We start from the raw sequence: 20874 nt of genomic DNA on the forward strand, positions 1-20874 counted from the left end.
ATAGATAGATAGATAGATAGATAGATTATATATATATATATATATATATATATATATATATATATATATATATATATATATATATATAGAGAGAGAGAGAGAGAGAGAGAGAGAGAGAGAGAGAGAGAGAGAGAGAGAGAGAGAGATAGATAGATAAATAGATAGATAGATTTGGTCTTTCAACTTGGTTAAGGCTTTAAACCTTTTCAGCATTGTTGATGGGCTTAATCTAATTTGTCCCCTTCTTCAGCAAAACCAGCCAGCCACATTGAAACGAGCACGTTGGGCACACTCTGTTTTAATTGTGGAGCGCCAGAACGTTGGCACAAAGGTACGCAACTTCCTGCAAATGTTGTCTCAAAGAAATACGGGCACAGTCACAACTGAACCAATGGGCCCCTGGCACACAAACCGCTTGGCCCAGCCATGTGATGGCTCAGGATATCAACCTGTTCAGTTTCAACAGAGAAATGCCTCACTTATATATTATTCCGCCTTCCCCATGTCTCAGGGTTTCTCAGCCTTGGCAGCTGGGCGATGATGGCTGGACTTCAACTCCCAGAATTCCCAGCCAAGCCATATTGAAGTCCATCCAGCTGGCTGGGGAATTCTGGGAGTTGAAGTCCAGCCATCTCCCAGCAGCGAAAGTTGAGAAACGCTGTTATTTGCTGCTTCCCAGACGCACATGTCATTTAAAGAAGATTTATACTGATTTAACAGAGTTGGAAGGGACCTTGGAGGTCATCAAGTCCAGCCCCCTGGACAAGCAGGAGACCCTAAACTATTTCTGACGGAGGGCAGTCCAGTCTCTTCTTGAAAGCCTCCAGTGATGAAGCTCCCACAACACCCGAAGGCAACTCCTCTTCCATTGGTTGATAGTTGTGTCAGAAAATTTATCCTTATTTCCAGGTTGAATCTCTCCTTCCATCCATTCTTCCTTCTCTGGACCTTCAGGTGCTTTGGAGAATAGCTTGACCCCCTAATTCCTCCCTGGGGCAGCCCCTCAAGTATTGGAAGATGCTCTCCTGTCTCCCCAGGTCCTTCTCTTCCCTACACTGGCCAGGCCCAGTTCCTGCAACCATTCTTCATAAGTTTTATCCTCCAGTCCCCTCATCATCCTGGTTGCTCTTCTCTGCCCTCTTTCCAAAATCTCAACCTCTTTTTTATAATATGGCAACCAAAATTGGATGCCGTACTCTAGGTGTGGTCTTATTAAGGCTTTAGAGCAGTGTTTCTCAACCTTGGCAACTTGAAGATGTCTGGACTTCAACTCCTAGAATTCCCCAGCCAGCGAACTGGGAGTTGAAGTCCGGACATCTTCAAGTTGCCAAGGTTGAGAAACACTGCTTTAGAAAGTGGTATTAGTACCTCCCTTGATCTTGATTGTATCCCTCTCTTAAACCTCCCAGACGAATCCCCCCTCCCCAAAACCTTTGCACCCCTAACCCTCCTAAACGTCTCAGGTAGCCAAGCGAATAAGCTAAAGACAGGAGGGACGAACAAATTTAATCTGTAAGTTAAGGGGGTCGGTGGTGGTTTTCAATCAAAACAGGCTATTTATATCGTTATGTACAAAAAAACAGAACCCAGGGTTTCTTTTAAAAATAAAAAAAGAGGACACTTTACACCCATTTCAAACTTTCTTGCGTCCCTTGGGTTTTTCTTTTCTTTTCTTTTCTCCACCTTGATCTGCCTAAATCAAAAAGAGTCGAGCGTATTTATCCAGACCTTCAAAATTAAAAAAGAAAAAAGGGAGAACTGCAAGGCTGAAGGTCCTCTGCTCCACAGAGCTTCTCCTTGGATGGCCAACTCTCGAGAGGGTGTTGAGAGCCCCGTGCTGTGCGCCCCGTTTGTGCGGGGCCGCTGGATGGAGGAGGGTCTGAGAGACCCGAGAAAGCCCCCCCCCCCAATTAATCCGTGCCTTGCCAGCTTTGGTTCCCCTGCCACGCGTCTCAAGACCCTTCAAAGACCCTCACTCCACAGTACTCAACGGAAGGGCCTGGCGCTGCCAAATTCGTTCCTTTTCTTCCTCCTCCTGTTCGTGGCGCTAGAATTCCCGGCGCAGGTTGATCAGTAGGCCACTGTTTCAGAGTCCCCCGGCGTGGAGAAAAGCACGTGGGCTTTGGCGTTGATGAAGTAGGTGGCCACGAAGGCGACAATGAGGATGACGAGGCCCAACACCAGCGTGACGATCTGCAGGCGGGCAAAGAAAGGGAGGGCATCAGGCGCGGGGAGGGATGCGACGGGACGCCTTCAACTTAGAGACCGTCCCAAGTTACGGCGGCCCTGAAAAAAGCGACTTACGACCATTTTTCACACTTACAACCGTTTCTTTAGAGACCGTCCCAAGTTACGGCGGCCCTGAAAAAAGCGACTTACGACCATTTTCACACTTACGACCATTTCTTTAGAGACCGTCCCAAGTTACGGCGGCTCTGAAAAAAGCGACTTACAACCATTTTTCACACTTACGACCATTTCTTTAGATATGTCCCAAGTTACAGCGGCCCTGAAAAAAAGTGACTTATGAGTATTTTTCACACTTACGCCGTTTGAGACATCCCCAGGGTCGCGTGACTTACAGCTGCAAGTAAAAGTATGCGAACCCCTTGGGGTTACGTGGAGTTTTGCATGAATTGGTCACAAAATGTGCTCTGAACTTCGTCTAAATCACAACAATAGACAAACACAGCCTGCTGAACATAATACGACACAAACATTAGATGTTGCCATGGTTTAATTGCACATAAAAGGGGTTCACATACTTTTCCTTGCAACTGTATATTGAGGTGCTTGGGAACTGGCTCACATTTGTGACGGTCACAATGTCCCAGGGTCACAGGATCCCGTGAAAAAGGTTGTAAAACGGGGCCAAAACGGAAATTTTGGGTTCAAGCGTGGTCGTAAGTCTGTATCCGCATTCCTATGAGTGTAACTGAGAAGCACCAACTTCAGAGGGGGAGCATGGAAGCCCCTCCGTGGGCCGACTGGGAACCCCATTTTTGGCCACCCCTATCTAAAAAAAGCATCCCAAACCCCCAAGGCCAGATCTGCTCCCACTCTTCGGCCTTCTGAAGGGCCTTGAGGATAGGGCCATGCCTACCAGCCCAGAGCCCCCATGGGGTGTGGCACGTTGGAGGTGGCTGGTGGAATGGGAGGATGCCCTCCCTTCTCCTGAACGCCCTTGGCTCCCCCCCCCCGGCCTCCCCTCCCCTCCCTTCTGCTTTGGATCAGCTTCTTAAATATAAGATCTTTATTGTTTTAATGTTGTCTGTAAGTCGCCTAGAGTTGCTTTGGCACAATGCAATGCATGCAAGATAGGTAGGTAGGTAGGTAGGTAGGTAGGTAGGTAGGTAGGTAGGTAGGTAGGTAGGTAGGTAGATAGACAGAGAGAAAGAAATAGAGAGATGAGAGAGAGATTAGACCAGTGTTTCTCAACCTTGTCAACTTGAAGATGTCTCGACTTCAACTCCCAGAATTCCCCAGCCAGCATTCCCCAGAATTCTGGGAGTTGAAGTCCAGACATCTTCAAGTTGCCAAGGTTGAGAAACACTGGATTAGACAGACAGACAGGTAGATAGATTAGATGATAGATAAGAGATTAGATAGACAGACAGACAAGGATGGATAGACAGACAAATGAATAGATAGATGATAAATAGATAGATAGATAGATAGATAGATAGATAGATAATACAATACATAGAAATAGATAAGAGATAAATGATAGGGATAGAGATAGAGAAGATAAATTATAGAGATAAATTATAAAAAGCTAATGATAAGAGAGAAAGATATAGATAAAATAGACAAAACCTCAAGAGAGAGGTATGATACATATATATATATATATATGGGAGATAAATATAAATAAGAGAAATAGAGAGACAGACACACACAGAGAGAGAAATCAGATATACAGACAGAGAGGAATAGAGAGACAGATAGATGGGATATGGGGTGGATGGATACATACATACATATAGATGGGTGGGTGGGTGGGTGTTAGAAAGCTCCTATACTTTAGCAGAGAAATCCATCCAACCTCCTTCGGCCCCTCACCTCTAGCTGTTTGCTGGCGATCAAGAAGATGCGTCCGTGAAGCTCCTTCCATCGACTCTCCGTCCAGGTGGAAAACTCGGTGGAGCCCCACTGCTGGAGCTCGAAGGCTGGAGAGGGAGGCTGCCGTGAGGCGGACGGTCGAGCGGACGCAGAAGGGCTTTCGGGGGGAGCTGGCATTGGGGTGTGGGGAGCCTTGCACCCAGGTGTATTCATAGAACTGTGGGAAAGGAATGGAAGCAAAACCCGGTTATTATGTTGGCCACTTGGAACCTGAAAGCTTCAGTATTAAAGTTCGGCTGATTTCTTCTTTCTTGGTTTCTATTTTCCTTCTTTTTTCCCCCCCAAATCAAGTTTTTATATTTTATATTATTTACACCTATCAATGCGTGAATGGTGTGATACCTGGGTATCCTACACCTCAATGCAAATAGGCATAATATTATTACTCATAGTTACTACATTTCATTTTCATTCTTTCATATTGTTTACACATACTTTTTACTATCACTCTTCAGTTTCTAAACCTCCCTCATTCTTTCATATATCTTAATATATATCTATATAGACACTATTATTCCCCTCTTATTTCTATCCCTATTTTAACTTTTCGCCCATATCACTATAATATTCAAAGATGTTTCCTTTCTATTTCCCATCTTTCATTTGTTTTATTATTCATATTTCCCTTAGTTAGATCTTCACATCTATTTATGTTAAATTTTCATCCTTCATTCTTTTCTTAATCAATGTCTCAATGTTCACTTCTAGTTCCAATCACAATCATTTAAACATTTAAAATACATCTATTCATGTTCTTACCAATCCTTATGACTGTGTATGATTAATACACAAATCTACATTAAAATATATTCTTTTATTATCTAATCACTAATCATCAACCTTATCATCTCACTGCTAATCATATTTTTATGCATATTTAATAATACCATCATTCAATCTCTAATTTTTCAATTAATGCTTAATTCTTAATTGTAATTCCCCTTATTTCACTCTTCGTATCTGTTTTTATAGAACATTATCCTAATGCCTATGACACTACATACAAAATTATCCAGCCTATATAATTCTAGTTATTAACACACATGTCTTTATTGAGATATATTCATGGAAGATCTTTTACTCTTTTTTACTCTTTTTTTTTGAACCTCAGCTGCTGAATGGTGGTGGTGTTTTTATAGATTTTTTTTTTTTACTGTTCTTAGCCACCAGAGTCATGAATTTGAGAGAGGCGATATAAACGGAATAGATGAAATGAGGGAATGAATGAAAGCCAAGGAAGGGGTTGCTTTGGTATTAACCTTCCATAGATAGATTTACAAAAATTGCCTTTTTCCAGATAAACCTTTAAGGCGCCTGCAGGAAAAAAAAACCCCATGACTGCGGAGTGAGACTTCTTAACACGAACATATTTAGACAGGTAGACCTTAGATATAGATTAACAGAGTTGGAAAGGACCTTAAAAGATCATCTAGTCCAACTTCCTGCCCGAGGAGACTTTACACCATTTCTGACAGAGGGCAGTCCAGTCTCTCCTTGAAAGCCTCCAGTGATGCAGCTCCCCCAACTTCTGGAGGCAAGTTGTTCCACTGACGAATTGTTCTCACTGTCAGGAAAGTTCTCTTTCGTTTCTAGGCCCCTTGATTAGTTTCCACCCATTGCTTCTCCCCCTGCCTTCTGGGGTTTGGGAGAATAGGCTGAGCCCCTCTTCTATGGGGCAGCCCCTCAAATATTGGAACGCTGCTCTCCTGCGTCCCCAATCCTCTTTTCCATTAGACCAGCCACCCGAATTCCAGCAACTCTTCTTCACAGCTTTTCACTTCCAGCCCTTGTTGCGATGGGGAGCTCTGAATACACCTTGAATACAGAAGGACAGAGTTGGAAGGGACCCTATAGGGCATCTAATCCAACCCCCCATGCCCAAGCAGGAGACCCTCCACCATTTCTGACAGAGGGCAGTCCAGTCTCCTCTTGAAAGCCTCCAGGGATGAAGCTCCCACAACTTCCGAAGGCAACTTCTGTTCCAGGGGTTGATTGTTCTCCCTGTCCTTATTTCCAGGTTGAATCTCTCCTTGGTCAGTTTCCATCCATTCAGAGTATAAGACGCACCAAGATTTTGAAGAGGTAAATTTTTTTTAAAAAGTTTTGGCACTCTGCAGGCCTCATTTTTTGTAAAAAACGGGGCATGCAGAGTTTGAGAAGCCTGCCAAGTGCTCCTGGGGGGGCTGGGGGGGCACAAAACCAAGCAAAAAAAAGGCCCCGTTTATTGTGAAAATGGGCCTGTTCTTCTTTTTCAAAAACCAGGGCATGCAGAGGCTTTGGGAGGCTCGTAGAGGCTCCTTATTGCTCTCTGGAAGCCCCCCAAAGGCTCTGCATGGCAATTTTTGTGAAGGGGGGGCGGGTTTCGAGAGGCCAAAAATTCTGTATTCAGTGTATAAGATGCACCCAGATTTTCACCCTTTTTTTGGGGGGGGGGAAGGTGCGTCGTATATTCTGAATATGCTAAAATATTCTATTTTTTCCAGAATTTCTTAAAAAAAAACCAGTACATGTTTATTTATTTTTCCTGGTGATTACTTTATCCAGTTTTTTTACAACACCCCCCCCCCCGTGCCGTCCCAGAGGATGAGGGGACTCACGTCTTCCTTGGAATCTTTGCAATGGTCCTTGGTGACGTTGTCCCCCAGGCGGGTGCCAGTCAGGTTCGCCAAGACATAATGGACCAAGCTGGTGGAGTTGACGGGACTGGAAACCGCGATGTAGTACTGGAGGGGTTCATTGCCTGGGAGGGGAAAGGGAAAGGGGGGGGGTTCCAAACGGTTCCCCCAAGCAGCAGCCTTCACCCCTGAAGAGAACCCTCCCCCTCCCTCCTTCTCCTTCATTTTCTCTCTCCCCTCTTTTTCCTCATTCCCTTTTGTCTCTTTTTCCTCATTCTTCCTCTTTCACTCATTCTCTCTCTTGGTTCTTTCTCATTCTTGCCCTCCCCTTCCCATTCTCTCTTTTCCTATTCTTTCTTTCTTTCTTTCTCTTTCTCTCTTTCTTTATTCTCTCGGTTTTTCTCTCTCTCATTCTCTCTCTCTCCCTCCCTTTTCCTCATTCTGTCTTTTCCCCCCTCATTCTTTCTCTTTCATTCTCTCTCTTGGTTCTTTCTCTCTCATTTCTTGCCCTCCCCTTCTCATTCTCTCTTTTCCCATTTTCTTTCTTTCTTTCTTCCTTCCTTCTCTCTCTCAGTTTTCTCTCTCTCATTCTCTCTCCCTCCCTCCCTTTTTCTCATTCTGTCTTTCCCCCCCTCATTCTTTCACACTCTCTCTCTCTTGGTTCTTTCTCTCTCATTCTTGCCTTCCCCTTCCCATTCTCTCTTTTCCTATTCTTTCTTTCTCTCAGTTCTTTCTCATTTTCTCTCTCTCATTCTCTCTCTCTTTCCCTTTTTCTCATTCTGCCTCCCCTATTCTTTCTCTTTCATTTTCTTTCTTGGTTCTTTCTCTATCATTCTTCCCCTCCTTCTCTCTTTTCTTATTCTTTTTGATTTTTTCTTTATTCTCCCTCTCGGTTCTTTCTCTCCCATTCTTTCTCTCCTTCTCTCTCTCCCTTTTTCTCATTCTGTCTCCCCCCCCCATTCTTTCTCTTTCACTCTCTGTCTTGGTTCTTTCTCTCTCATTCTTTGCCTGCCCCTTCTCATTCTGTCTTTTCCTATTCTTTCTTCTCTCGCTTGGTTTCTTTTTCTCATTCTCTCTCTCATTCTTTCTCTCCTTCTCTCTCTCCCTTTTTCTCATTCTGTCTCCCCCCCATTCTTTCTCTTTCACTCTCTCTCTTGGTTCTTTCTCTCTCATTCTTCCCCTTCTCCCCTCATTCTCTCTTTTCTTATTCTTTTTGTTTTTGTTTTTCTTTATTCTCCCTCTTGGTTCCTTCTCTCCATTCTCCTCTCATTTTCTCATTCTCTCTCTCTCTCTCACACACGCACGCCTCACCCAGAGGCCCTTTAAAATCTGGCCTGGTGATGGCCTGGAACCAGGAGTTGTTGGACTGGATCAGGAAACCATACAACAGCCGTGTGACCTGGAAGAAGAAGGCAAACCGTCCAGCCAAAAAGGTTCAAAGCGAAGCGCCTACTAAACAGTAGTAAACTTACTACTGTAAGCGACTAAACTACTTGTAAACTTTTTATTCCTTGAGATTGGAGTAAATGACCAAACAGGATGCAACCAGGCCTCCTCCCTTGGGCAGGGGGTTGGACTAGAAGACCACCCGGGCCCACCCAGCCCTCGGGGTCTCTGTCCTAGGAGATGCGGCTGTGTCATTAACTGTGGATCCTGATGAGGTGGGCGGGGTGCTCGAGCGTCCGTCCGCCCCCCAACACCTGTGGGTGAGGCCACTGCCTCCTGGGGCTTTGGCAGGTGTGGAACAGGAGAGGGCTTGGAAAGGGGGTGCAGAAGGCCCTTCCAGCAGGGCCCCCCCATTTGATCGCAACACCCCTGGGCCTGCTGGGACTTTGCCACCCAGAGAATCCGGTTGAGTTGGTGGGGAGGGGGAAGCTTCCTAGCGCCCAAAATGATCGGTCCGTATCATTTTTGCCTGATCGTACAGTGGAGATTTAATGCTCTACAGCAGTGGTTCGCAAAGTTGGCAGCTTTAAGACTTGTGGACTTCAACTCCCAGAATTCTCCAGCCAGCAGAGCTCTGCTGGCTGGAGAATTCTGGGAGTTGAAGTCCACAAGTCTTAAAGTTGCCAAGTTTTGGGAACTACTGCTCTATAGTGTGCAAGTATTCCTGGGCACTTCAGCTCGATTGCAGCTGTCAACTACAACAGAGGGAATTAATAATCAAGAGTAACTAGATCACTCAAGAGGCAGGAAGTGATGGGAAGGGGCAGGCAGGAATCCCCAAAAAACAAGATCTTGAGGTGGGGGGAGGGAGAGCGGGATTCCACCCTTTGCCCAGCCTCCCCAGACTGGTTGAGGGGATGATGCTGGCCCAAATTCAGAATCAAAGCCAGACAGGAAAGAGGATTTTGCCAGCCAAAGCACCTGTGATTCTGTCTTTTTCTTTCTTTCTTTCCCTTCTTCCCTAACTTTTTTATCTTCCTCTTTTCCTTCCTTTCCTCCTTTCTGTCTTCTTCCCTCCTTTCCTTTTTCTCCCCCCTCCCTTCTTTCTCTCCCCCTCCTCCATCCCTCTCTTCCTCTTTCTCACTCCCTTCCTTTCCTCCCTCTTTCTCACTCTCTTCCTCCCTCTCTCTTCCTCCCTTCCTCTTCCTCACCCTTCCCTTCCCTCTGAGGTGTGCTGGGATGGGAATGGGCTGGCTCAAGGTCACCCAACTGCTAGGCAGAACTAGAACTCGCCTTCTCCGGCCCTCTGGAATGAACTCCCCGCAGGGATTTGGACCCTCACCTCTCTCCAGGCCTTCCGAAAAGCCGTCAAAACCTGGCTTTGCCGGCAGGCCTGGGGGTGATGAGTTCCCTCCCCTCTCGACATGTATGGTTGTGCGACTGTTGCTTACTTTTATTATTTGTATTTTGTTTTTTATGTTCCCCTTTTCCCCCCCTTGAATTGTTTGCCGCCCTGAGTCCTCCCGGAGAAGGGCGGCATACAAATAATAAAATTCTAATTCTAATTCTCCCAGCTTCTTCTGACCTTCAGCTCTAACCACTACTAGAGCAAACGGCCTCTTTGGGGCCAGGGGACCCAAGGAAAGGGGGTGGATGGGTGGCAGGAAAGTGGGCGTTCATCAGACGCCAGGTGACCTCCCAGCGAGAGAGAGGGGAGGGAAAGGCATGCCAACTTAGGACTTCCCCCCTTGCCCTGCCCCCCTCCATCCAGAGACCCCATCAGCACCTTACCGTCAGCGGATCGGCCTGAATTGACGAGGCGTCGCCTCCTCCTCCCGCCAACTTGTAGAGCGTGCGGCCCACCACGGTGGCTACGGCAGCTAAGGACTGGGAGAGAGGGAGGAGGGTCAAGGCCGGCCGGAGAGTCCCTCTCTCTTGGCCTCTCCTGCGGCTGTCGGTGCCAAGACAACCACAGCCGGAGAACCCGACTTTGCCCACCCCCGCCCCTCCCCACTCCCACCTTTGCTGTGTCCGTCACGTAATTCAGGGCCTCCTCCGGGCTCAGCCCCTCGGGATAATTCAGCCGGATGTTCTCGGGGGTGTCGTAGATGCTCTGGTAATACCTGTGGGAGGGAAGGAGAAGCTGCAGTGGCAGGGAGGAGAGGAGGGGTCCTTGGGGGGAGCAGGTGTGGAGAGGGACCCCTTGGGACTTTGGGGAGGGGGGTGTGAATCTGGGCTTGGCCAGAAACCCAGCCTCCCCCTACCCCCCCCTGCAACCCTTCCTTAAAGGACGGTTTGTTGTCTTTCCTTCTTGGCGGCAGAAGCATCATTATTAACATTTTAATTTTGATTATTGTAATTAACTTGGTGGCTTTGCCTGTTTGAGGAGCTGAGGCTTTTTATTATTAGAAAGGAAAGGAGGGGAAGTGGGGGGGCGAGAGACCTCAGCAAAATCAACACCCCCAAATCTGGAAAGGAGGCCAATCCCACGTCCTCTCGGCGGGGTTTTTCAACCTCGCTGGCTGGGGAATCCGGCATCTTGAGCTCCAGGCAAGATTGAGAAAAACATTGCCCTACACCAGCCACGCCAAACCCTTTTTTGGCCCACGTGCCATAAGCAGGGGGGGAGCGCAGGGGGCCGTGCGCAGGCGTGCCACACCCATAATGCAATGTGCAACACACACCCCAGCACACATGCGCATATGACAGCCGCTTCCCCCATTTTTTGCATGCTTTTTAGCAATAGCAGTTAGACTTATATACCGCTTCATAGGGCTTTCAGCCCTCTCTAAGCGGTTTACAGAGTCAGCATATCGCCCCCAACAACAATCCGGGTCCTCATTTCACCCACCTCGGAAGGATGGAAGGCTGAGTCAACCCTGAGCCGGTGAGATTTGAACCGCCGAACTGCAGATAAGAGTCAGCTGAAGTGGCCTGCAGTGCTGCACCCTAACCACTGCGCCACCTCGGCTCTTTTTCTTTCTCTCTCCTCACTTTCCATTTCTTTCTCTCTCTCTTTTTCTTTCTCTCTCCTCTCTTTCTCTTTCTTTAGCAATAGCAATAGCAGTTAGACTTATATACCGCTTCATAGGGCTTTCAGCCCTCTCTAAGCAGTTTACAGAGTCAGCATATCACCCCCCCACAGTCCGGGTCCTCATTTCACCCACCTCGGAAGGATGGAAGGCTGAGTCAACCCTGAGCCGGTGAGATTTGAACAGCCGAACTGCAGAACTGCAGTCAGCTGAAGTAGCCTGCAGTGCTGCACTCTAACCACTGCGCCACCTCGGCTCTTCACCCTCTCCAGAGCCCCCCCCCCCCCCCCCCCCGAGGCTTCAGGAGCTTCCCTGAAGGCTCCATAGGACAAAAACCGGCCCTATGGGCAAACCAGAAGTCCATTCCCGAACTTCCGGTTTGCCCTTGAGAAGGTTTTTTACACTCCTGAAGCCTCCGGATGGCTTCTTGTGTGTGGGGGGGGGGGCTCTTTTCACCCTCCCCAGGCTCCTATAAAGCCTCTGGAGCCTAGGGAGGGCTCTGCTGGCTGGAGAATTCTGGGAATTGAAGTCCACAAGTCTTAAAGTTGCCAAGTTTGGGAACCACTGCCTTAAGCAGTTCATCGTTCTCTCGTGCTTCTAAATCCCCAACTTCTGTTTCGGGGGAGTCTGTTCCCAGGCCTCTTAAATTGTGATCACATGACCGGGGGGGGGGTGTGCAACCGCCATAAGCACAAAAAAGGGCCCTTTTTTCCGTGCCGCTGAGACTTTGGTCACTAAGTGAACTGTTGCAAGTTGAGGACCACCTGTAGGCATTGCCTGCAACATCTGGATTTTTTTTTTACACACAGATACACACTTTCCCTTCCCCTGTTTCGCTTTGTTTCCAGGCGGCCCTGGGAGAGCAGCTGATCCTCCCTTCTTTCTGCAGGCTTGCTAACCCCTGGCTGCCAGCCAGCCGCCGGAGAGATTGGCCAGGCGAAAGTGGATTTCTCCTGGCTGTCAGAACAATTACTCAGCGGCTCTTTAATTGCTCCTCTGTCTTCCCTCTGCCTCCCCCACCCCCACAGTGACTGCTGCGTTCTTCTCCAGCCCCCCCCCCACTTTTGCTGAGCTCCAGGTAAACAGGGGGGGGGGTTTCACCTCCGTTAGTCAAGTCTGCAAGGATCCCCCCAAATGGGGAATGCTCTGACTGCACTTTGGAGGTTTTGAAGAAGAGACTGGGCCGCCACTTGTCTGGAATTCCATAGGCTTTCCTGCCTAAGCAGCGGGCTGGACTAGAAGACCTCCCAGGCCCCTTCCAGCTCTGTTCTGATGGAGGGGCTTCCCAAGTTGTGGCCTTCTGCGTCTCAGCTCTGGCTTGGTCAGAAGTGTGAAGTTCTAGACCAGTGTTTTCTCAAACTTGGCAACTTGAAGATGTCTGGACTTCAACTCCCAGAATTCCCCAGCCAGCGAATGCAACTTGAAGATGTCTGGACTTCACTCCCAGAATTCCCCAGCCAGCGAATGCAACTTGAAGATGTCTGGACTTCAACTCCCAGAATTCACCAGCCAGCGAATGCAACTTGAAGATGTCTGGACTTCAACTCCCAGAATTCCCCAGCCAGCGAATGCAACTTGAAGATGTCTGGACTTCAACTCCCAGAATTCCCCAGCCAGCGAATGCAACTTGAAGATGTCTGGACTTCAACTCCCAGAATTCACCAGCCAGCGAATGCAACTTGAAGATGTCTGGACTTCAACTCCCAGAATTCACCAGCCAGCAAATGCAACTTGAAGATGTCTGAACTTCAACTCCCAGAATTCCCCAGCCAGCAAATGCAACTTGAAGATGTCTGGACTTCAACTCCCAGAATTCCCCAGCCAGCGAATGCAACTTGAAGATGTCTGGACTTCAACTCCCAGAATTCACCAGCCAGCGAATGCTGGCTGGGGAATTCTGGGAGTTGAAGTCCAGACATCTTCAAGTTGCCAAGGTTGAGAAACACTGTTCTAGACTCACCTGCGTTCTATGGGTTCATACATTTCAGGTAGTCCTCAAGTTATAACCAGACATTTCGTGACCGAAGTTAACAACGGCACTGAAAAAAACTGACTTACGACCCATTTTCACAGTGACAACCTTGGTCGCGTGACCAAAATTCAGATGCTTGGCTACTGACTCGTATTTATGACGGTTGCGGTGTCCCTGGGGCCATCTGAAGCCCCTTTTGCGGCCTCCTGACAATGGGGTAGCCAGATTCACACTTTGCAACCGGGCTACTAATTTATCAACTGCAGGGATTCGCTTAACGACCGAGGCAAGGAAGGTAGTAAAACAGGGCAAAACTCACTTAACGAATGTCTCACTAAACCACAGAAATGTCGGGCCCAATTGGGGTTGTGAGTTGAGGACGGCCCGCGCGGCTGGGCTTTCCAAACTTTTGGCCACTTTTAAGACCCTTCCAGAGTTCAGCCAGAGTCTTAAAAGTTGCCGTGTTTGGAGATCTCTGGTTTGCTGAAAAGGATCCATGGTGTCGGCGTTCCAAATAGCATCCAAAATTAAATCAGAATCCGAGGCAAAGGATTCCTCAAAGTTCCAATTGATGAAGAGAGCCATGTTGGCACATCTGGGGAAACCCGAATCTGAAAGCTTCCTGGTTTTCCCCACCCACATCCACAAGCCCATCCCATGGTCCCATCTTCCACTGCCATGCTGGCAGCTTCCACCCATCCAGTTCCGTTCAGGTGCAGAGGTGCAGAGACAAAGGATGACCTTGACTTTCTAGAAAGAATGTTGTTATGGCTACATATCATCTAACTCCATACAATCCCATTTTCCACCATAGAAAATGCACAGTAGAATAAGAGAAAGTGTGGCAATGTCCTAATGTCCAATAGAAAAGGTGGCTGCAGGCCTGCTTACCTGTTCTCAAAGTGGGAGTGGTGGTCGGCCAGGACTATCCCGGGAATCTGCTGGGCCCTCAGGAATCGCTGGAAGGAGGAAGGCGGGAGGGGCTGGCTGGCGTCGATCCCACTCATCACCACGCCGGTGCTTTCGCTGCTCTTGTTCAAGGCTTCCATCATCCTCTGGATGTTTTGCTAAGAGCCCCGGGGCAAGAGGAAGGACAAGCAGCTCAATTACGCCACGAATTCGGAACGCGGAGGACGTTTTACTTGCAAGTGAAGGCAAAGATTCCCAGGATAATAATGTTGCAGGATCCAATCTGAGTCGGGGCAGGCGTTCAGTTTCACAGCTACTCAGATTGTTGGCCAAGCAGGGACAAAAACAGCCGAGAGGGGGAAAAGATCGAAGCCTGGGAAATGGGACCCCTTCATCATTCAATTAGTGTGCTGATTTACTGCCAGTTTACTAGGTACTTATTAATGCCTTCACAGGCAGCCATCAACACCCCAATTAACAACTAAAAGCCACACACAACCAGGCACCGCATAAATACAACGTGCACAAATTCTGGAGAGAGAGAAAGTCTGCAAGAATTTCACAAGCCTTGGGAAGAATAAATCTTTGGTCCTTATGACTGACTCAGGTTGCATCATGATTTTTTTCCATTACTATAGGGGGTGGGGGAAATATCCCACAGCCCCCCTCTGGGAGAGTTGGCAGATGCTTTATTTAAGGTCACCAAAATGGGCAGGCTGAAGACATGGTGGCAAGATAGGGTTCAGCGCAACCCGAGGGGTGCCGAGTACCACGGAGGCCTCCCGGAGGAAAGTTCTCCAGGGCCACAAAGTCCTTCAGGCATTCAGAACGGAGGTAGAACGGGGAGTAGAAAACCCTCCAGGTTCCTGAAGGTGAGAAGGAATGGTTCCAAAGATGGCTTGGAAAATGTGGGGATCGAGGAAGGTTGGAGGAAAGCAAGGGGATGGGGGCACTTGATGGCTGTTGCCCGGGAGAAGGGAGACCCCAACCCCCGAGGCGCTTGGGAGACAGAGGAGAAGGCCACCCTGGTTTGAAGGTGCTGGTGAGGAGCATCAACTGGATCCGACCAGGAGCACAAAGGCAGCCTTTGCAGGTCACGGAGGAAGGTCGCGGGTTCTAGGTGAGGGGCAGAGGGCGCAAAGGCAGCTGCCCAGCACAGGGGACCAAGTTCAGGCAGGGAATGGCCTGAAAGGAGGAGGAGGAGGAGGAGGAGGAGGAGGAGGAGGAGGAGGAGGAGGAGGAGGAGGAGGAGGAGGAGGAGGAGGAGGAGGAGGAGGAGGAGGAAAAGGACTGTGGGGTCCTTGGTGCTCTCCGAGCTTGGTGGTTTTCTTGAAGATGTTTCATTGCCCAACTAGGGAACATCATCAGTGCTAGAAAGGTTTGTGGAGGAGAAAGAGGAGGAGGAGGAGGGCTTGGTAGTCCTTGAGGCTTTCTGAGCCTGGTGGCTTCCTTGCAGGTGTTTCATTGCCCACGTAGATGATGTCGTCAGGGCTGGAAGGGAGGGGGTGTGTGGGGAGTGGAGGAGGATGAGATGCTGACCCCTCAAGTGAGGGGCACTTTCCACAGTGGCAAACACCCCCCCCCACACATACACACACACACAGAGGAAGGCCAGCATCTGCCGACGTGTCTCAGGGACTGGAGGAGCAGAAGGGGCCATGTGGCGTTCAGCGGAGATGCCAGGGACATCAGAGACGAAGCTGGACCGGACCCCTGACCCACCTAGCCCAGCCATCTGCTCTCACCGTGGCCAACCAACTATCCGAGGAAGCCCATGAGCCTCCCAGCAGATGGCCATTGGCGGAGGCTCTCCTGCGGCACTCAAGGCCGAGAGCCATGGATCCTGTGGGAAGCCAACCTTCTGGTGAACAGGGAAGGAAGGAAGGAAGGGATGTAAGGAAGGAAGGAAGGAATGGATGGAAGGAAGGGATGGAAGGAAGGAAGGAAGGAAGGGAGGAAGGAAGGGATGGAAGGAAGGATGGAAGGAAGGATGGAAGGAAGGAAGGAAGGAATGGATGTAAGGAAAGAAGGAAGGATGTGAAGGAAGGAAGAGATTTAAGGAAGGAGGGGAAGGAAGGAGGGAAGGAAGGAAGGATATAAGGAAGGAAGGAAGGAAGGAAGGATATAAGGAAGGAAGGAATGGATGTAAGGAAAGAAGGAAGGATGGGAAGGAAGAGATTTAAGGAAGGAGGGGAAGGAAGGAGGGAAGGAAGGAAGGATATAAGGAAGGAAGGAAGGAAGGGAGGAAGGAAGGAAGGAAGGAATGGATGTAAGGAAAGAAGGAAGGATGTGAAGGAAGGAAGAGATTTAAGGAAGGAGGGGAAGGAAGGAGGGAAGGAAGGAAGGATATAAGGAAGGAAGGAAGGAAGGAAGGATATAAGGAAGGAAGGAATGGATGTAAGGAAAGAAGGAAGGATGGGAAGGAAGAGATTTAAGGAAGGAGGGGAAGGAAGGAGGGAAGGAAGGAAGGATATAAGGAAGGAAGGAAGGAAGGGAGGAGGAAGGAAGGAAGGAATGGATGTAAGGAAAGAAGGAAGGAAGTGAAGGAAGAAGAGATTTAAGGAAGGAGGGGAAGGAAGGAAGGATATAAGGAAGGAAGGAAGGAAGGAGGGGAAGGAAGGAGGGAAGGAAGGAAGGATTTAAGGAAGGAAGGAAGGAAGGAAGGAAGGAAGGAAGGAAGGAAGGAAGGACGGACGGACCAGGCAGCCAAGAAACGCCCCCTACTCGATCTCGGGGGTCTTCCGGTGAGTGGGATCCGTGTGCATCCACAGGGAGGCGTTACTCCGGAGCGCAACCTGCAACAGAGGGAAGGCGATGGGCACATGTGCCAGATTGCCCCGGGCTGTTTTTTTCCCAACGGAGCCTCCCATAGGCAGCAAAAGCAGAACCAGAGACAGGCTGGAGGCCTCACTGAGGGAAAGCACCTTGCCCAGGTGAACAGGGGGCAGCCACCTATTAAAAATCAGCCGCGGCCAAATCTGACGCACGCAGCGGTTTGCCCTGAAAGGACACAAGGAAGAGCAAAGGGGAACCATTGATATTGGATATTATATCCCCCACAGAGGAAATTTTGGATCCAATTGCTGTGTTGGTGCAAGGGGAGGGGCGCTTGGCCGAGGGTTCTCTCCTTGCTCTGAATCGTTTGGAGTCCATTTCTGTGGCGGGGAATCAGAAAGGCTCGATAATCCCCCGCCAATTATCCCGAGACAGAGGCAACGGGAGACGATTAGGCTAAATCCCCTAATCCACCCAATCTGCATTAAATCTCATCCCGTTTTTCCCCCAAAACGACATCCCTGTGGGTTGGGTTGAGAGAGGGGGACCGGCCCAAATTCACCCAGGGGGTTTCATGCTTTAGGCTGGACTAGAACTCCCAGTCTCCTGTGAATTGGCCCAAAATCCCCCGGCCGGCTTTCATGCTTTAGGCTGGACTAGAACTCCCAGTCCCCTGTTGAATGGCCCAAAATCCCCCGGGTGGCTTTCACGCTTTAGGCTGGACTAGAACTCCCAGTCTCCTGTGAATTGGCCCAAAATCCCCCGGCCGGCTTTCACGCTTTAGGCTGGACTAGAACTCCCAGTCTTCCTGTGAATTGGCCCAAAATCCCCCGGCCGGCTTTCACGCTTTAGGCTGGACTAGAACTCCCAGTCCCCTGGTGAATGGCCCAAAATCCCCCGGCCGGCTTTCATGCTTTAGGCTGGACTAGAACTCCCAGTCCCCTGGTGAATGGCCCCAAATCCCCCGGCCGGCTTTCATGCTTTAGGCTGGACTAGAACTCCCAGTCCCCTGGTGAATGGCCCAAAATCCCCCGGCCGGCTTTCATGCTTTAGGCTGGACTAGAACTCCCAGTCCCCTGGTGAATGGCCCAAAATCCCCCGGCCGGCTTTCATGCTTTAGGCAGGACTTGAACTCCCAGTCCCCTGTGAATTGGCCCAAAATCCCCCGGCTGGCTTTCATGCTTTAGGCTGGACTAGAACTCCAAGTCCCCTGGTGAATGGCCCAAAATCCCCCGGCCGGCTTTCATGCTTTAGGCTGGACTAGAACTCCCAGTCCCCTGGTGAATGGCCCAAAATCCCCCGGCCTGTCTCCTGTCCTCACGTGTCAAAGACCCAACTCTCGGTTGTAACTCTCTCTCCCGTTCCCAAAATTGGGAAATTGCAGCCGAAGCCAAACGGCCCCCAGAGCAGCCAGGCCAAGGCACCCGGCAGCCTCGGCTGGCCTCTTCTCACCTGGCCCAGCTCCAGGAAGGAGTCGATGTTCTCCAGCTTGATGGGGAAGCGTCCCTTCTGCATGTCGTACACCATGCGGGAACTGCCGATGTAGTCGAAGGTCTCCTGAGGAGGGGAGGGAAAATCCAGACAGGTTTCTTCCAAAAATCTGCCACCTTTGCTGTGCAATTCTCTAAGAGTGATTATAGCAGCGTTTTTCAACCTTGGCGACTTTAAGTCCCGTGGACTTAAACTCCCAGAATCCCCCCAGCCAGCAGAGCTGGCTGGGGGGATTCTGGGAGTTGAAGTCCACGGGACTTAAAGTCGCCAAGGTTGAGAAACGCTGGATTATAGTCAAACTTCTTAACAACAGCGACTGAGAGGGAGGCATCTTGGAGTCTTAGTGGGCAACCAGCTAAATAGGAGCCAGCAGCCCCAAAAAGTCTGTGCAATCCTCAATTGCATTAACAGAGGGATACAATCAAGATCAAGGGAGGCATTAATACCACTCTGTAAAGCCTTAGTAAGGCCACACCTAGAGTACTGGATCCAGTTTTGGTCACCACAATGTAAAAAAGAGGTTGAGGTTTTGGAAAGAGGGCAGAGAAGAGCAGTCAGGATGATGAGGGAATTGGAGGGTAAAACATAACAATGAATGGTTGCAGGAACTGGGCCTGGCTGGTCTAGGGAAGAGAAGGACCAGGAGAGACAGGAGAGACAGGAGAGCATCTTCCAATAGTTGAGGAGCTGCCACAGAGAGGAGTTAGGGGGTCAGGCTGTTCTCCAAAGCCCCTGAAGGTCCAGAGAAGGAAGAATGGATGGAAGGAGAGATTCAACCTGGAAATAAGGACAGGGAGAACAATCCACCCATGGAACGGAAGTTGCCTTCGGAAGTTGTGGGAGCTTCATCCCTGGAGGCTTTCAAGAAGAGACTGGACTGGCCTCTGTCAGAAATGGTGTAGGATCTCCTGCTTGGACAAGGGGGTTGAACTAGATGACCTACAAGACCCCTTCCAATTCTGTTTATCTTAATCTAGCTAAGATGATCAAAAGCCTGGAAGTTAAAGCATACAATGAACAGTTGCAGGAACTGGGTCTGGCTGGTCTAGGGAAGAGAAGGACCAGGGGAGACAGGAGAGCATCTTCCAATATTTGAGGGGCTGCCACAGAGAGGAAGGGGGGGGGGTCAAGCTATTCTCCAAAACCCCTGAAGGTCCAGAGAAGGAAGAATGGATGGAAGGAGAGATTCAACCTGGAAATAAGGAGGAATTTCTTGACCAATCAACCCATGGAACAGGAGTTGCCTTCGGAGGTTGTGGGAGCTTCATCCCTGGAGGCTTTCAAGAGGAGCCTGGACTGCCCTCTGTCAAGGATGGTGGAGGGTCCCCTTCTTGGCCAGGGGTTGAACTAGTAGACCTAATCTAGGGAAGAGAAGGACCAGGGGAGACAGGAGAGCATCTTCCAATATTGGAGGGGCTGCCCCAGAGAGGAGGAAGGGGGTCCAGCTATTCTCTAAGGCCCCTGAAGGGCAGGAGAAGAAGCCACAGGAAACTAATGAGGAACTAATGAGGAACGAAGGAGAAATTAATTGTGATAACAATTAATCAGTGGGACAGAAGTTGCCTCCAGGGGTTTGTAAATGATCCAACACTGGAAGTCTTTAAGAAGAGATTGGACAACCATTTGTCTGAAGTGGTGTAGGGTTTCCTGCCTAAACAGGGGGTTGGACTAGAAGGCCTCCAAGGTCCCTTCCAACTCTCCTATTCTATATCCAACACAACACAATCTAATTGGAAACCTCCTATTTTCCCCCCAATGACAGCGCTGCAAGGTGGCCTGGGCTGAGAGGCAGTGACTGGCCCAAAGCCAGCTAAGGTGAGACTAGAACTCACTGTCTCCCGGTGACTGAAGAAAAGAGGAAAGGAAGGAGGAAGTGACAAGGAGGGAGGGAGGGGGAGGGAAGGAAGAGAGAGAAAAGGAAGGGAGGGAGGAAAGAGAGGGAGAAAGGAAGGAAAAGAGGAAAGGAAGGAGGAAGTGACAGGGAGGGAAGGGAGAGAGAGAAAAGGAATAGCAATAGCAATAGCAGTTAGACTTATATACCGCTTCATAGGGCTTTCAGCCCTCTCTAAGCGGTTTACAGAGTCAGCATATTGCCCCCAACAACAATCCGGGTCCTCATTTCACCCACCTCGGAAGGATGGAAGGCTGAGTCAACCCTGAGCCGGTGAGATTTGAACCGCTGAACTGCAGATAACAGTCAGCTGAAGTAGCCTGCAGTGCTGCATTTAACCACTGCGCCACCTCGGGTGGGAGGAAGGGAAGAAAGAGAGGGAGAAAGGAAGGAAAAGAGGAAAGGAAGGAAAAGAGGAAAGGAAGGAGGAAGTGACAAGGAGGAAGGGAGGGAGAGGGAGAGAGAGAGAGAGAGAGAAAAGGAAGGGAGGGAGGAAAGAGAGGGAGAAAGGAAGGAAAAGAGGAAAGAAAGGAAAAGAGGAAAGGAAGGAGGAAGTGACAGGGAGGGAGGGAAGGCCAGGATTTCTGTTGCTAAGCAAGGGGAGGGGGATGTTTCTTAAGTGAGGGACACCAATCCACTTTACAGCTTCTTCTCGCACAATCACAACTGTACAAGGCCAAA

The 20874-nt window shown here is 49.4% G+C and overlaps 1 protein-coding gene across 1 annotated transcript in view; it reads right to left on the minus strand.

Moving 5' to 3' along the window:
- Nucleotides 1-1489: 1489 nt before the first annotated feature.
- Nucleotides 1490-20874, minus strand: part of NCSTN (nicastrin) — a 39982-nt gene continuing 20597 nt past the window's right edge. The window contains 10 exon segments of the mRNA XM_087702939.1: nucleotides 1490-2193; nucleotides 4063-4176; nucleotides 4178-4279; nucleotides 6720-6862; nucleotides 8049-8136; nucleotides 9915-10010; nucleotides 10144-10246; nucleotides 14019-14194; nucleotides 16760-16831; nucleotides 18264-18368. Coding sequence (XP_087559065.1) covers nucleotides 2071-2193; nucleotides 4063-4176; nucleotides 4178-4279; nucleotides 6720-6862; nucleotides 8049-8136; nucleotides 9915-10010; nucleotides 10144-10246; nucleotides 14019-14194; nucleotides 16760-16831; nucleotides 18264-18368 — 1122 coding nt within the window. The 3' untranslated portion in view covers nucleotides 1490-2070.

Source organism: Thamnophis sirtalis, unplaced genomic scaffold, assembly GCF_051295495.1.
Source record: "Thamnophis sirtalis isolate CommonGarterSnake01/CBP01778 unplaced genomic scaffold, rThaSir2_p1.2 scaffold_18, whole genome shotgun sequence".
Taxonomy (NCBI): domain Eukaryota; kingdom Metazoa; phylum Chordata; class Lepidosauria; order Squamata; family Natricidae; genus Thamnophis; species Thamnophis sirtalis.